The sequence below is a fragment of the Anser brachyrhynchus genome, assembly GCF_964034855.1.
Source record: "Anser brachyrhynchus genome assembly, chromosome: 7".
NCBI lineage: Eukaryota > Metazoa > Chordata > Aves > Anseriformes > Anatidae > Anser > Anser brachyrhynchus.
In genome coordinates, this window is record NC_137701.1 from 6,184,871 (window position 1) to 6,202,340 (window position 17,470).

Genomic DNA, 17,470 nt, shown 5'->3' on the forward strand with positions numbered 1-17,470 from the left:
GTCTCTGACCTTCAAGAACTAGAAGATCTAGCAACTCTGAAATCACTGTCGAAACTTAAAATATAGCATCTCTTTCTTCATGTAAGAGTTATCATTACTGAACAAACATTCAGTGATGGTGATTATTCAAGCAGACTTTAATTCTGTTCATGCGGTTGCACAGGAAAAGGTACTTGAACACCCACAGGAACTGTTCTGTGAATGTACCACATATCCAGACAGGGAAAACAGAACTGACAAACTTGGCATTTCCTTCAGAAAGGTATATTCCGAACACGAAGCCCGTGATACTTGGTCACCAAAGACAAAATACTGATGAAATGCCTCAATTCTGAAGATTGTATTCTTGACTGGATTATTGCCAGTGCAAAAATATTTACATAAACTTTTTTTCATTACTATAAAACTCTACCTTGACTGAAGAGTCTACCCCAAAATAGCTCACATTCAGTATTTTCAACTTCAAACATTCAGCCTAATAAAAGAATAGGCAGATTTTCAGCTTTACAAGCCCGTGATTCACAAGCCCATGATTCAGCTTTTTCAGTATTTTAAACTTTCAAACGTTCAGCCTAATGAGAGAATAGGCAGATTTTCAGCTTTACAAGCCCACGACTGGACAGTAGACTTAGTTCTGCACCACAGGAATTGGATTTGACTGAAGTGTCATTTCTTTATGGAAGTAGTGAAGTTAGACTAAGCCATCAAAATTTAATGAAATACTCTTTTTTTTTTTTTTCACCACAACAGAGATATTTTCAAGTATCTTAATATAAGGACGTTGACATCTCGTTTGCATTTTTTTCATAAAGGAGACTCCAACATAGTGATTTAACTGAATTAACAGTAAGACACAACTTCAGCAACTCTTATATTCCACTCACATGTACTGGAGTAGTACAAATATTTCTGTTTACAGATCCCTTTGCAAAGATATCCAACATACTGCAAGAAACCTAAGAATGCAGAGACCACCTTCCTTTAATCCCCACTTAATCAATGCAGATGCTAACTAGCAACTAACTGGCAAGCCTAAAGGGAACTGCACTGCACCACAGGGTGAAAAAATATTTTCATTGCTACTACTTGCAAAAAAACACTAGTCTACCCAAACTGAGGTTACAGTTCATTTTCTTTAGTATTCCCATAAAGCTAATAGAGGACCCCCCAAAACAAAGAGAAAAAAAAAATGCAACAAAACAGTGAAGAACCAACTAAGAAAAAGAAAACCACAATCTAGTACAGCACTATCATTAAAAAAACAGTAAGATGAGGACACCAAGTGGTGGTGTTCTCACAACAAGTTTCTTGGCAGTTATCAGTATAACGCCCTGTATACGACACAAAAAACTGCTGTCCTAGTTTTTGACTCTGCATTGCCCAAAGTATCAACCCCCCTGTTTTTCAGAACACCACTGTTCCTGTAACCGTAGTATGCACTGGTCTGCTCTGTGTTAGCATTCTGCGAACAATCTAGCATTTTTTTCCCCCCCCACAAAATATAGCAAGTTAAAGCTTGAAGCTGATTTATTTGAGCTCCATCTGTCTTGCTGACTTTGCTGTTGCTGCAAAATATTCAGGCTAATAAAGCCTCCCTAAAAATAATGAAAATTGAGCTGAGCTGATGAAAGACCGTTATGAAGAAACAAAACATGTTTTCAATATTTAATAACAAAACCTATCCTAGTTTGTAAAACTGGCAAAACCAATCTACTTTACCAATAAGATGAAGCTCGGTAAAATCTGGAGTATTTTCATTAACTCAGAACATCATTAATGGAGCCAGTTGAACTAGGGGTGCATCTCCAAACCACATGACTAAACAGGCCATGACATCATTCAGAAAACAGTTGTTCCTTCAAAGAGATATTTCCCAGATGATTTCAGTGTTAGGCACACATTTAGAGGAACACAGGCTTCACATTCTTTCTTTCAAAACAAGATGTACGAGAGCAAGCAGGAGTTTTCACGTGCCATTTCAAGGTGGGATTGTGCAATTCTAAGTGCTCATCTGGCAATAACTTCTTCAGATTGAAGCTGGGACACAAAATAATCACAGCTGTTGTTCAACGTAAATCAGCTCCACAAGATGTGGAAGAAACTGTAATTTTTTTTTTATACATATAATGTATTTACAAAGATAAACAGAAAATATTGAAGCTACTCTTTTGTAGTGAAAAATATTAACAACATCTTACAAAAGCAGACATATTGCCACACACATTTCCAATTTTTGTGAATGAAGTTTATTTTCATCTAAACCCATTTTTACCTCCCTTGTCCGTCACTAACATGATAATGCTGAACTTGCAGTATCAGACACTTGCCATGGCAACATGCAATGGTACTATAAACACAGAAACAGGAATTCCCTGTGGGATAAAACAGAAGAAGTCACAGTTAGGAACAAAACTCTCATTCAAACATAAGCAGCCTTAGTAATAGGAACAAGTAACTACTGACCATTACTCTTGCTTTATTAAAGTCCTTTTCCATTTTATCCATATGAAATATGAAGTCGCCTATATTAAGGCTGTTGCATCTCTTCTAAATTAGGACCTGTAACACTGTGAGCCTTACTGTACCACAGATGAAAAGAAATAACTCTTATTTTAATTCTTGATTCATAGAAACACTTGGCTGTCAAACAGAGAACAAGCAGCACACCAGAAAACAGATATTTTGGGGAAAGAATCACGAATGCATCGAGCTAGTTATCTAACTTTAGTACACTGGAAACTTAGCAGTACTTTCACGGATTATTTCATACAACAAAAATTTTGAGCATAACCTGAACATTTAACTCTCATTACCATAGATCATCTGCTCTTTAAAATCTAGTGTTATAGCTATAATTTCTCTAACAAATACTTTTTTATACATACATTCCAAGCAGAAATGTGACTCCGAGGAGAAAATGGACACCACAGGACAGATATTTGTAGATACGTATATTAACAGAAACATGAACTGAGAATTTGCTTTGGGTGGGTTTGTTGTTGTTTATGTCATTGTTTTGTTTTTGTTTTCTATACTGTAGTTCCTATACTGAGAATCACCATTTGAAAAAAATAAACAGCCAACATTTTCTTAGTAAAGCAATTTCAGTGGTGAAAAACCTGAGTCAGCAAAATGTAATTCCTAATCACATTAATAATCCACATAGATGTGCTTAAATAAATGCACATAAATTAATAGCAGTATTTTGACATAAGTGGCCAAGAAAATGTGTTTTCTGACAGTAACTTGTCTTTTTTTTTTCTTTTGCTCCTAAAAAACACTTCCTAAGCTACATCTACTACCCTAAGTGTATTGTTAATTTTATGCAAATGACATCTGTAGTGTCTTCTCGAGTCACCAGATTCACAGAACACCCTCAGAAGTTTGAGAGAATAATTGACTGGGGTAGCCAAGTAAAAGTCAGATGAGCTGAGTATCTCTGGGAGTTGAAGAGAGAGAAGCTCCATGAGCAGAGAAAAAAACATAGGTGACAAAGCAGAGCAACAATTGTGACACCCCCGAACCCTCAAACTGCATTAAACTTGAAGTTCTGAGAAAATATCTTAAAATTAAGTGGGTATCTTGTGGGAAAAGGGACAGGGAAGCCAAGACAGATTTTCTTGTATTGGTTTAGTTATATTGTTATATTGGATTTTTAAATTATTTTTTTCCTTCATGTAACCAGAACACAGTCTTCTCACAGCTGATTATTGCTTTATACACTTGTTTCATGTAAAGGATGGTCTTTCTTTAATTCATATGATCTCACATTAAAGCCAGCTATAAAATCTACATACAGGGATCACTATGATTGAACACATAGCCTTCAGTATCTTCAAAAACACCAGTAACTAGCAGTTTTTCCAAACCTAGCTATGAAGAGAGCTATTTAATCCAAGATGCTGGTAAGAGATGGCACTGCCTTTTTACTCTACTATTCCAGAGATATTTGAAACAAATTTGCAGAGCACTAACTAAATATAGAAAATATTTTCCTCTAAATAATATAGTTTATAGGGAATGGGATTTTTAATTAGAAAGATTATTTTAACAACTGCAAAAATGTTTAGTAGTGACATATTCAGCCTGTCAGCATGAAGTATGAAGTGAAACCACCGTCACGTAGACCTTAATATCTGCTAACTTGAAGATTGATAAGTAGATGAGATGGACATCTCAAATGAACTATTCAAAAGAGCTGGAAATTACTTTGTACGTTATTTTACAACAGCAATTAATCCAACTCTGAAATGTTATCTGCCACTTATTTCATATAAAGTATTATGCTTTTCAATATAAAGAGTTATCTTCTGGTGCTAAAGTAGTAAAATTAATCTCGTCTAGATCATTGTAGTGATGCTCGCATTCTCAGCTGATTGCAAAATAAGAAAACAGTGTATTTTAAAAACAATCATATAGGGATTTAGTCTTTAAAGTAGCCACATACTCCTTTTTACTAAGAGACTAGATATTGAGAATACATTTAGTCTTGAGCTCAAGGCACTGAAGTAGAATTCAAAATTTGAGATCTGATTAAAGAACAGTCATTTGGGACAAATTTGCAGAAAACATCCAGTATTACCTCAGTTCCATATCTTTAGGGTAACAATTCACCCATTTCTTGTCTCCATTATAATTTAATTACTCTTTCTGAAGAGTAAGCTCATCAGAGGAAATTCCAAGGTGTTCTGTCACTTACTTCTTCTGAACTGTGATCTATGATTATTTGCATCATGGTACCACCTAGAGGCTCCATCTCATTATTCTAGAGGCTGCACAAATAACACAAAGATAGCCCTTAGCTTCAAGGAATTGATGATCTAAGTGAACTGTGATAAATGACGATAAACTCTTGGAAATGCACAGCATAATTTCCGTTAGTACCTCTGAGTGTTAGTAATAAAAATCAATATAAAACATTGAGCCACATTCTTCCTTGTACACAACATTCTAATAGCTAATAAAAATACAAGTAAAAATCTAAAACTAGTACAAAACGAACAGAGCGCTTTCAAATTTTAAAGACAAAAAGCATGCAATTGAGGCTCGATTTTCTCACCTTCCTCAATTCCAGATGAAGATTGCAAGCCCCTGAAATACGGTACAAAAGAAGTAAGGAGAATTCACCCGACCACATATGAAATCAGGACAGCTTATACCATGTAATTTAGATGTCCACTAAGTTAAAAATAAAAATAAATAAATATAAAAAAATCCCCAGAGCTGTATCTACTTTTAAACCTTTTAAAATTGGTTGGAACATTAAGCATGCACATGCAGGTGAAAACATGCACATGGTGAATACTTTTCCATTTTGAAAATGGTTTGCCTCTAACAGTTGCAGTTCCTCAAAGCCTCATGTAGTGCAAGTTGAATATGGCCTCTGAATTTTGACTTATGATGACCCAAACATTCCTGATTTCAATGGATTTCCAGAAACAAGGTTATATTCTAGAGTAGACAACTTTCCTCTCACCGTATCTTATTAACTGAATACTCTAATTCATGCGATTTGCTGAGTAACTTCTCTCTCTGACTCTCTCTCTAGGATCTCCTATTTCAAAAGCACAAAAGTGCTACAGGAACAATAAGAGATATGCCTTAGGGACATTTTCAGCCAGTGCTTCAAATGATCTGCTCATTCCAATGCACCTTTTGGCTCCACATTTATCATCAAGATTTGATGTATATCCTTGTTTCTCCATTTTTCCTCTTTTTAGACAAACTACAGCAACAAATTGAAAGATTTCTCACTTGTAAAACCTCCAGGAACTTCCTAGATATGGTTTCCTTTAAGGATTCAGAAAGAAGAAAATGATAGCTATGAAAAAGTATGCGTTCATCTTTCTTTTTTTTTTTCAAGCGCAGATCAATATAACCCAACACTCTCTCCCTCTTAGTGGCCAATAATTTCTAGTAAAAATGTGAAATATTTGAACAAAGCTTTACAAATTAGTTCATACAAATATGATTCTTGGCCATGTCCCAAACCAGTAATGAAATGTTCTCTGGCATGGCAGAGCTGAGGTTCTCAGGTTCAAAGTTCAATGTGCTTTTTAAGACAGGGCAAGGCGGACCTTACAATTCCTAAATCCAAGTGATCCGAAGGAGGCATTTCTAAGAAAAATACTCATTACAGTCCAGGATCCACAACTGGCTACATACATTATTATTCGAATAGAGTTTAAAAAGTCACAGGCTGCAGCTAGTAACTTGTCCAATGGTTTCTTGATGATGAATCCTCATAAAGAAGATGAGCATGTATGAAGTTCTTTTGTTTTTAGAATAATGAATTTATTTTACTTGCTTTTCTGCCTGGCTGTTGGACAGATTCCTGTAGTCTTGTTTTAACTGGTCAAGCTATGCCCTTACAGATGTTCCTGTTCAAAAAGTTGTGCCATTTTCATATTTTCTCTGATTCAGTTCTACTTTTATATTTTCCAGTTTGTTTTGGGAGAGTTGCCTAGTTATTTTTAGTGCATAGTAGATGTGAGAAGAAGGGAGTGTTTCCATAAACACAGCAAAGGCTGAGAGAACAGAAATATCCAGCTTTATCAAAAATGGGAGGTGAGAAGAGAACGAGTTAATTCATCTGCAGGCCTGATCCTAATTTAAAGCAAGAACAATCCATAAACAGCTGGGGGTCACCTAACCCACACATACAATAATCCCAGATGTTTGAACTCTGTAGCCTATTAGTTCAAGTGTCAGACATGCAGCTCACTTGACAGTCCAGAGGCTAAAAAGTCTGCTTAAGGAAACCTCACATTCTCACAGCCGACAGCTCACATGGAAATATAACTGTGCAGAAAGAATCCCTGGAGGGCATGCTAATGAGGCTAATTGGTAGTTTTCAGCAGCCTTAAGAAGAGGCAAGGAAATAAATATCAGCAATAGAGAAGGAACAGAAAGGGATGAAAGGAGAGTTGTGCATATCTTTGCTGACCCTAAGGTTTTTGGAAATTCTGTCCTTTTTCCTTGCATACTGATATTTACTTCATTCATTTTCTCTGGACAAACCTCTGAGTTTTGTTTAGTTGTCTTGAACAGACATTTGTATCACTCACTGCCTGTTATTCTTGTGGTGCCTGCTCCTTTCTGTGCTGCCAAGCTTGAGGAGCTGAGGATTCTGAGCATCTTTCACAGTCATTAAAGATCTATAATCAAATATTAATTTATTCTTTTTCTAAAGAATAAGAAAATGACACTTAGAGTTGTTACAAAGCTTCTAATGATTTTACGCCTTTGTCTAAACAGTCTCATTGCTCAGCATCTTTGAGGGAGCTACTAGGTACGGGCAGCGATGCATTTATGTTCAAAGCTTATTTTTACACTTTTGCTTAATACACTGTCTTTAGAAATATACTTTAGATGTTGTATTCAATACTAAATGCCATATTACAAAGAACTGCCATTGAAAGAGGGTTGCTATTACTACTACAAACCTTCTGCTTCATTCTCTGTATGTCATACATACTAATATTTTCTTCTACTATCAGAGCTTGTTGGATTAACACCTTAATTTATGACTGTTCTACGTTCCAGAAAACAACTCTTCTACAGCAAGAATAGAATTGCAATTATTATTTCTACAACAAAAATAATCCAAAGAATGTACCTGGCAGATACGTCTCAGGTACCATGGTATTGATCAGTGTACTATTTTAATCGTGCCATCAACAAGTCTCTTTAACTGCAGACCATGCCTGATAAATCAATCCTATGTAGCCTCCTGCTGCAGATTTTCAGACTTAGCCAAGACAGTGAACACACCCAGGAGACCAAGCCCTTACAGTGAAAGGCTAAGAATAGCCTTGAGAAAAAAAAAAAAAAAAAAATCCACATATAAACTATGTCCCTTGTAATCTAGAAGTTATATGAATTCCAGGAGTTTCACACTCCAGAGGCTCTGCATCTCAACATGAAATAGAGCAACAATAACCCATTCTTAAAGAAAAATAAACTACAAATTGCATTCAGGCCTAACAAGGTGGTTAGGAAAACGGGTAACAGTTCATTGTGAGAAGCAAAGGGGGCAGCACTTGTTCAAACTGAAGATTACAAGGCTGGTGTGTGTGCAGACGTGTGTAAGACTAAGAATCACAAGTTGCAGCAAAAGAAACTACAACTAGAAATGAGGGGAAAAAGAAGTTTCACAGTGACAATGATTAAGTACTGGAACAGGCTGCCCAGAGTCTGCACGTCTCTGTCCTTGCAGGAATTTAAAGCTTGATTGTATAAGGCTCTGTTGTGTCTCACCCAATTTTTAAGTTAGCCTTTCTTCAGGTAGGAATCTGCTGGATGATCTCCAGAGACCCCTTCCAACCTAATTTATTGCCAATTCTTACATTTCAATGCCAAAGCAAATCCTAATGCAAATATAACTGTAGCCAAAGGACAACTCCATAACATTCAAGCAATAAGGCATTTGATCTTTCTAAAATCGTGCCTCAACATCCAAAAATGAGCTAAGTCTTCTGCAGCTTTACATTTTCAATCCAGGTTATAGTTGTTAGATATATCTACAGTGCCAAATAAGTGATCCTAGGCCCTCTTACAAAAATGTGTCTAAAGCTGTTGGTTGCTACAAAAATATTTTTCTCCTATGAGAGAATTAAACTGAGACTGCTCATAAAGTCAGAGAAAGAGGAAAAGACTGTAATTAAGCAGCTACGGTGCTAAGCAGAATGGATATAAGGCAATTTATGGCAGAGAAGCAAACAGCTTGCATACCAAAGAAAGAAATCTGCTCCTAACTGTCCAGAACACAACTCTAAAGCTGTGGCAGGTAACTGGCTAGCTTCAATTTAGATTTCTTTATTATAGAGAAGTTTGAATATACTATTTAATACATTAATGAGAAAGGTACTTAAAATACCTCCCAGATCCTATGTGCATATGCAACCATTAATTGGTGTGATCTGTTTTTAATTCTCACCATGAAATCATAGCTTCTGTTTCTTATCTGCATTGCAAATATGCTTCATAATCATAATTGAAGCACGTCATATAGTGCTTAGACATTTCAAGTGAAATGGAGCTTCAAGTGAAAAGGAAGAAACCAAGGGATCATAAGCAGAACCTGAGAGAGAATGAGAGCTCTGGAGAATAGATCAAAAGCTACTGTTTTGTCTTTTAGTTGCAGTTTATAATGTATTCAAAACCACAACCAATATTTTTATCTCACTCACAATTAAAATCACTGATATTTTTTTTTTCCACTATCAAAAATATCAGACTACAACATCTGCTTTATTAATTGTTCTACCTGAGACAGGTAAAGAAATTACACTTCATGTTAAACAGTTTAGTCTAGTATCTCAACAGCTTTCTAGTTTTTCTTAGCCTTCAGTAATTAGATGGGGATGCCCTGCCAGCTATGGATATAGGGTAAGTGAAGCAGATTTGTAGTCTCTTCATTTACCCTACAGAGCTCAAGGGACAAAACCGAAAAGGTTATCAGCCCAACTTACATGGACTTAAAGTTCAAGTTTGCCTAAAATTAGCTGTAGTATTTGTAAACTAAACGATAGGCATTAGCCAAAGCACATTGATCAATCATGTCCCTGCTTTCAGTACAAATATGTATTCATCTTTATATTCAATCGTTACACTGCAGAATTAGCAGTATGTGTAATTGGAGCATCCAAAACACTTCACATACCCTCAACTTCCACTCTTCAAGTGTTTACTACCTTGGATCTAAGCATTCGGTCTCATCTATACGCTTCAAAAATGATACACAGCTTGCATTTATGTATGACACTGGGAGCTTCAGTCAAACCTAAAGCTCTCTGTTAAAGCTACACACAGAAATGGACCAATGGACCTTAAGAAAGAAAAAATGAAATCGCTCAAACGTCATTCCTTCCTTGAAGCAAGACACATTCTGAGGAATAAGAATGACCTGTAAACCATGAGGTTGTGTAGCTGCGTATTTTACTTGTAACTAAGAGGGATTTAGACACCAGGGAAGAGGCCTTACCCATGTCAAAAGTGCACAGCTGCCTTTCTGCTATTTGTCTAAACTTCTCAGCCAGTGTTCAGTTATAAAAGATATCGGCACTCCAATTATAAGCAAGTCACTTTTTCAAAGCTTTCAGACAAGCAGCAGAAAATTGATGCAAAAAACAAAACTCTAGGTGCAGATGCACACAGACAGCATAAGGCATATATACCTTCCAACTCTTGAAAATGGTCTTGACATGCACACATCTGGGGGGCATTGTGAGCTACATAAGTATACACAACATGCATTCATACAGCCTTTGAACCTCTGTGCATTCATATGCAGGTAGAGATCTACAATGATCTGCAAATCCTACTCATCTTCCCACTGTACGGTGATAGACTATTGACTGGAAGTAAGGGCTGGTTTTGTGCTCAGAAGGCTAGACAAGGCTCAGGAGATGCAGACTTAGTTCTCGTCCCTTTGGAAACTGGCTGTGTAAGCTCAGACAAAGCATACTTAGAGAATTTCAGAAGAACTTTCTGAGGAACTTAACAGAGCTTTCTGAGGAACTTAACTGTGCAGGTTTTAAGGAAACCAAATATTCACCATTTTTCACATAGACAAAAGACAGCAACTGGAACTGCTTGATACTGAACAATTACAATGCAGCTCTCCTCATTTAGCTACTTAGAGGAGATGTTTGTTGTTGTTGGAAGTTTATGTTTGAAGTTTATCCTCTTGCATCAAAGTTGTTTATTTCATTGCATATTTGTGCATATGATACCAGCCTCCTACCCTTTTCCTCGAAGTATGTTAACTTGTAAGCAAAATGGAACAGATAGATCCCTTTCTCAAAGGCAAAGAAGTCTTTTGGCAGTACCCCTTGTAGTCTCTATGTTTTGTTTACATGTTTATTCCATCCTTGGCACAATGAGCCCCAAGTTTAATGACTGCAATGTATCAGAAATAACTAAGTTCAGATTTGCATTTACTCCTTTAATATTTCATTTGGATATTTTCATGACACTCATTTTTCTTGTAGTTAAACACTTACATTCGTTATGTTTACATCCAAGGCATTTTGAGACTAATGAAAATTAATTGAAATTCAGTTACTAATTCTAATTATAATAAATGTAATATAGGAAAATGAGTTATTTCCACTAATGCCCTCTTCTATTTCATTAGTTTCTCATCTGCAACATTTTCCTGCTCTGTTTGGAGTATCTTGCAATACCTAACTTCACCATATAAATTTAAGTATACTTTTAATAGCATGTCTTGTACCTTTGTTTACCTGGAAAATCTATATACAATTTTCTCTTTCATATTCTTTCATTAATTTCATTAATTGTTTTTACTGACACACAATTATTCTGTAATATGTTTACTGGGGAAAAAGGAGAATTTGCAAGAATAGCCATATCACCTTGTAGTAAGAACACAGTTTACACCATGAAAACAGCTTTTGATAATACATCATGCTAATGATACAGATATTCAAATGATACAATTGCACCAAGAGGCTTGCTAGTGTAGTTACATCACTTAAGTAGCACACTTGTCACCTAAAACTCTTGCTCCAGAAAAGCATTATCTGCTAGTCCCGAATGATAAGAAAGCTGAAGAAATAGGAAATTATGTACTAAATTTTGTTTATTGTACCACAGTAAGGAATAATAGTATTAGGTACTGCAAAGCAGGCTATTTACTATTAATGCACTCTCTCATTTCTATAGTTGCAATATAAGTCCAAGGTACATATTTAATAATTGAAAGATCATTCACGAAACTGCACAACAATTCACAATTAACTGTCATAAAAAAAGCCACAATAATACAAAGTGAGGTTACCTTTTTTTTTTTTTGGAGAAACTTTGGTCTTTTATCTTCAAAATCTGTTCTAAACTTCATCAAGAATCATAAGTATATCCATAACAATACATGAAGTTTTAAAACAAAACAAACATGAAGCAAGCAGTAAGACAATAGCTGTTTAGGAATTAGGAAGCCATCATATCTCTTGGTAAAATAAACTCTAAAGGCTTTAATGTGCCATATATTATGCAAAATGGCAGCTCTTCAGACCTCATGCAAGGTTGACACTACTGGCTCCATAGGATGCTGGTAGCCAACATAAACACCAGACTTGCAAAGCAGAACCTTTAATCTGCAAAACGGAAAGATGTGCATGTAGAAATATGATATAAACCAAAAAGACAGCCAAGTGACCATAAGGGGACCATTGGAAGAATATAGATATAATTTAATACAGAGAGACGTAGTAAACGTTGTTTTGGGCAGCAGCTTAACAGAAACACATCCCTCAGGGCAGTATCAATTACATCATGACAAGAGTCAGTCCATTTTGAAGGTTGCAGTCAGATTCCATAAAGTCACACTTTGATCACACTTTTGTTGCGGAGAAAACACTGGCCTAAAATCAAGAAAATTAACTTGAGGGCAAAAGAGAGCCTTTTTTCCCTACAGTATGGAAAATAATACAAACATCTGTTCTTAGTTATGGAGCATTACAGAGGAAAGATGAATTAAATGAGAAATTTTAGTTTGCCTTCAAATTTTATATCCTGGTAACATAAATAGCTTTTGTTAGGTGAAAATTTCCATGCTGTTACATCTAAATGAGTCTTGCATCCCTGTATATCATGTTATAATGTGACTATCACTACCCAACTTATAAATGATTTTTTTTTTTTTTTTTGGGGGGGGGGGGTGGGAAATGTTATGTGATTAATATGCTTTCAGCTGGAGTGACATATTCCAGAAAAACAGGGGTTCGCAAAGGAACTGATTGCAAAATTCTCACCTCAGTAGGCCCAGATTTCACCTCCAGACCATACTGAAATAAACCCCCTTTACCCCCCACAACGTAAACTCCAACTCCCTCCCCCAACTTATGCCATACACAAACCATGCTGAAAAACAGAACATTCACTTTTTTATTTAAGGATACTTCTCATGGACTCCTAGATTGTACTTGCAGAAGAAACAACCTTGCCTATGTTTTGTTGCAAAGAGGATTATTGCCATAAATCATCCAGAGGATGCATGCCCGAAGAGATATCAGATGTTACTGATTTTTTATTAAAGAGTTCTCTCCAGTTTGTGCAAAAGAGGGCAATTCTGTATATCGCAGGTGGCTTTTAACACCCTATTACCTTGAGTAGGAATGTTCTTTATAAGACAACAGTCAACTCATGAGCTGCATTTTGTCAACATGCTTTTGCTAATTCCTAATAGATGTGTAAGGAAAAAGAGTAAAGAAACAAAAACCCATCTTTTCAATTTTTTTTTTGTAAAATTCTTCTTTTTCTGATCATCTCAGAAGATTAGTGTCATAGAAATGCCTTTTTTTTTTTTTTAAATCTAAGACAGCAAAAAACATGATTTTTCATCCAGAGTAATTTACATTCAAGAATCTATACAGCAGAACAAAGCTCACTTGCCATGGAAAAAGAACACCTCTGAAAAGAACACTTTCCATCAACTAGATTTAATTTTCTGAACGTCATCTTTTTTATTCTCTATTATTCTTCACTCACATAATTACCTTCTGAAAGAAATCAAATGGAAAAGTGTTGTCATTTCCTCCCAACAAATACAAAAGCTTTATGGATAGAATGTTATAGAATGAGAAATAAAATGATGGCTATGAAGATTTGAAAAAAAAAATAGTAATCCACGAGTCTTCTTCAATACTTGCTTCACAGATGCTTCCTGAGTTTTTAGTCATTAGTTCACGACCCAGTTACAAGATTTGAAATCAGCCGGGTATATTAGTTAAAAATCAAGATGTCACAAAACTCAAATGATATGCTAATATATACAAGGTCTCCTTTTAAACAGAAAAATACTGAGTAACTGGGTAAAAATGATACTTCAGAATTAAAGTGAAAACATCATTTAAAGCTAACAGATAAAATGTGACTTTTTTTTTTAAAAAAAACATACATACATTATGAGGCCTGAATTCACAGTGAACAGGAGCAGAAGAACTTGAGCATATATTAACCTAAATAAAGCAGACTTCTTTTGGACAGGAATTTCCCACCTCTTCTCTTCTGTCCCAGCAGTTATTGACAGTGTTGTTTCTGCAGTTAGCACCACCCCATCACTGTCATCTTTATTTTAAAAAATATTTCTGCATACCTGTACTGACACCTATTTATGAGATATGCTTTTAAGAAAGACAATGAGACAGGCAAGATGAAGGAGGTTTCTTTTTTCTCTTTAAATAAAGATCACAGATGAACAGGTCTTGTTCAATGCATTAATAGAATTCATAGCTTCAACTTGCTCTTAAAACAGATGGTACAATAACCCCAGCAAGTATTCCTCCCTCTCAAAAACTGTAATATAAAAGCCAAGGTGTCTGGTACGGCTATCCAGTTAAATGGTAATACATCCTTTGGTCGAAAATTCAGTTTGAGAGCACACAGAATAAAAACATGTTCACCTGGCAACTAGCAGAAGATGATTCAAATTTCCACTACAAACACTTGCTCACTGTATGGTAGCATTAAGCGAAAAAAAAAAGTTGCAAATCCAACGGCAGGAAGTGCCAGCATAGGAAACTGAGTCTTGGTCTGTGAAATAATTTTCAATTTTATGTTTAAAAAGCAAAACATAACAAAACAATTATGGGATAAAACACAGGGAACATTATCCAGAACATGCCATGGTGGAATCTCATTGAAATATCCTCCCACTATAACGGCAAGTAATAAGTTGCCAATTTCTAAGTTGTTATTTTGGAAAGATTCTTTTCCTATGAACAGATGTCATTAGGCTAATTAAAACACTTCATCCTAACTGAGATAAGAGAACACCGGAGTAAGACTTCTGATTTTACTATTCAAAAATCCAGTTATTATTCTACCATATTTTCTCAGTATTTGACATTTCAATGTATCCAGCAGATAGGATCATTACTCTTTGTCTTTACTACTGTTCAAAAGGAGTGTTATTCATTTTAATTTTTATAGCACTGTACACATGCAACCTGATGTTAAATTCCTTTGCAGTCCAAATTTCCATCCATTTGGCATCTATTAAAAGGAAATAGAAAATCGAGCAGAAGAGAAACACCTGCTTGCTTTCTACAAAATCAAGTAATTCAGACAGAAGGAGAATCATCTGGCCCTTATTTAAGAAATAGAAAATTTTCATCTGCAAAACAGACATTTACTTACTAAGTTTTTCCTCGCTATTTCATTTGGCTACTTCATGTCCCTGCAGTTTTCAAATGAAAAGCAAGATAGAATGCACTGCGTTCTAAAGGTAAGAGGAGAAAATAACTTCATATTTTCTTACCTTTGCATTATAGGGAATATAATGCTTTGATAAGGCTTCAGGAGTGTGCATCCATGTTTTGTCTACAGAAAAGCAAAATAAAAGAAGCACTGAATAGGTTATTCAATTGTTAGTTGAACTATTATAACATCTTTCTGGAAAGCATCAACAATCCTAATTTTCCTCAGATAATTATCTGTCTGAAGTAGTTATTGGGGCTAGATGGAAACACAGTATATTTCACAACTACACAAACATTTACATGAAAGAACCTTGTTACTTCTATTTGCTAAATTTCTTGTTTCAACTGACCTGATTTACCGCAACTACTCCAATTCCTCCCCCTCCAATACGTTTATTGTTCTAAGGATGTTTGCTGCTTCTGTCTCTCAACATCAATATTTTCTGCATCCTATTGCTGCTTAAAGCACTGACGATATGCTGCACTTGTAATGATATTTGTGTGGGGCTTTTTCTGATAGATTATCAAGACATTAGAGGGACAAAGGAAATTATTGTTGAAAAAGTATCAAAGTGATAACTGATATGAAAAAAAAAAAAGCCCTAATCTCTCTGTAGGAAAACAGAAACAGGTCAGCTCATGGTAAGTGATTCAGAAGTTTAGATGTTATTCAATTTTTCATGACATATTCTAAACAAATTTGCCTATTTTCTTTTACCAATTTTTGCATCACAAGACTGTACTTTTGTCTTACTTTTCCCACTGCATACTTCATATGGTTACATCACAAGTTTATTACTTGTGCAATATATTTTTCTTCCTTCTCTTTTAATAGCCATTTAGAACGTTCTACATAATTTAGGGTGGAATTACAAACATTAGAAAAAATTACTCTTATTAGAAGTTTAGAAATATTTTATTAAAGTTTTATTATTTTATTTGAAATCATTTGAGAAAAAAAAAGTAAGATATTTCCAAACTACTTAACTGTATTACCACCTGCAGGAGTCTATGCCATTGAGTAATTTATATTCCCCACATTCAATATTTAGTAGTATTTTCTAACTTGACACCACTTCTCTTTTAATTACCATGAATTAAAGTCACAAATCTGGAACTTTATTCAATTAAGTAACAGAATAATAGCGTAAAGCAAAGCTCTCCCCTTGCATATTCACAGACAATTCCCCTTGCCTTTAATGGGACTTGCAGTTACAGCAATTACTTTTTTTATTAGCTACGCATAAGAACAATAAAATCCAGCCCACTTCAAACTGCTCAAGAGCAAAAGCCGTGACATTTATTGACACTAAACAAACTAAATATTTGTGAACATAGAGAAGCAAGAAGCCTGTTAAACAAGATATTCACCATAATCACCACAGGAACAGGATCAAAACTGCAAAGCCAGAGGAAATTTTTTTCTTTAAAGCAATTTCCTTCTAGCTGAGAATGGGTTCAGCTGCATTGCTGAAGAATGACATTAGCACTTCTTAATTAAGAAAGCAGGATTTGTCCACTCGGAGGCAGGCAGGAGTACGGTTATGCACTGCAGTGGCTGCAATTCCAAATCCCCCCATTTCACGTGTGCCTTGTGATTGGAATTCAGCAACCTGAACCTGACTGACTTCCCAGAATATTTTAAGATCTGAAGCCTGATCTCCATTCTGAGTACAGCATCAACAGCTACTGTTATCCACAAGTAGAAAAGGAACAAAATGGGTGTGAATTAAGAACACTAGAATAAATCCTGACAGCCCAAAAGTTAACTGTGAGCATTACATTTCAAGTCAGGGCACTGCTGAGGGGCTGGCGAGCAGGCTACCGCCCGCTCTCAACTGGAAGTCCCAGGTCAAAGAGAATCTGTCATGTAAGATGGGACCACACTGTACACCATACCACTCACCACAGCAGAGTGAAGACCTGCACAGTGCAAATCTAAGCTCTGAAATATGCATTCACACTGCTAATGTGAATGTTTTATTTACCCATTTCTTGCACATCAGCTCTTTACTCACTTCAGCAAGATACCAGCATACTTATAAATTATTTAAAGGAAAACCCTGTAAAAAATGCTCCAAAATAAAATATTGAATCTCTTAAAAATAACAGCAACAAAACCAATCCCCCACTCATTTCAGTGCCTAGCACTAGCACAAACAGGCAATGGAGCTGAAGTTTCTAAAGCCTACATTGACTACCTGGGTACCAGGAAAACTAAGTACTCTTTGAAAAATGTCACA

General features: G+C 35.6%; 1 protein-coding gene and 1 long non-coding RNA gene across 9 annotated transcripts in view; both read right to left on the minus strand.

The window, feature by feature from the left end:
* The window catches only part of GULP1 (GULP PTB domain containing engulfment adaptor 1), a 150,863-nt gene that overhangs the window by 49,446 nt on the left and 83,947 nt on the right, over positions 1–17,470 (minus strand). For all 8 annotated transcript variants that reach the window (XM_080598853.1, XM_080598848.1, XM_080598854.1 and 5 more), the window contains one exon: positions 15,287–15,348. In XM_080598853.1, coding sequence (XP_080454979.1) covers positions 15,287–15,348 — 62 coding nt within the window. The remainder of the gene's footprint in view (positions 1–15,286; positions 15,349–17,470) is intronic.
* On the minus strand, positions 5,747–14,446 carry LOC308197814. Its single transcript, XR_013953301.1, has 2 exons — positions 13,420–14,446; positions 5,747–12,389 (listed from the first exon to the last, which is right to left on the minus strand). It is a non-coding gene; the product is annotated as an uncharacterized lncRNA (long non-coding RNA).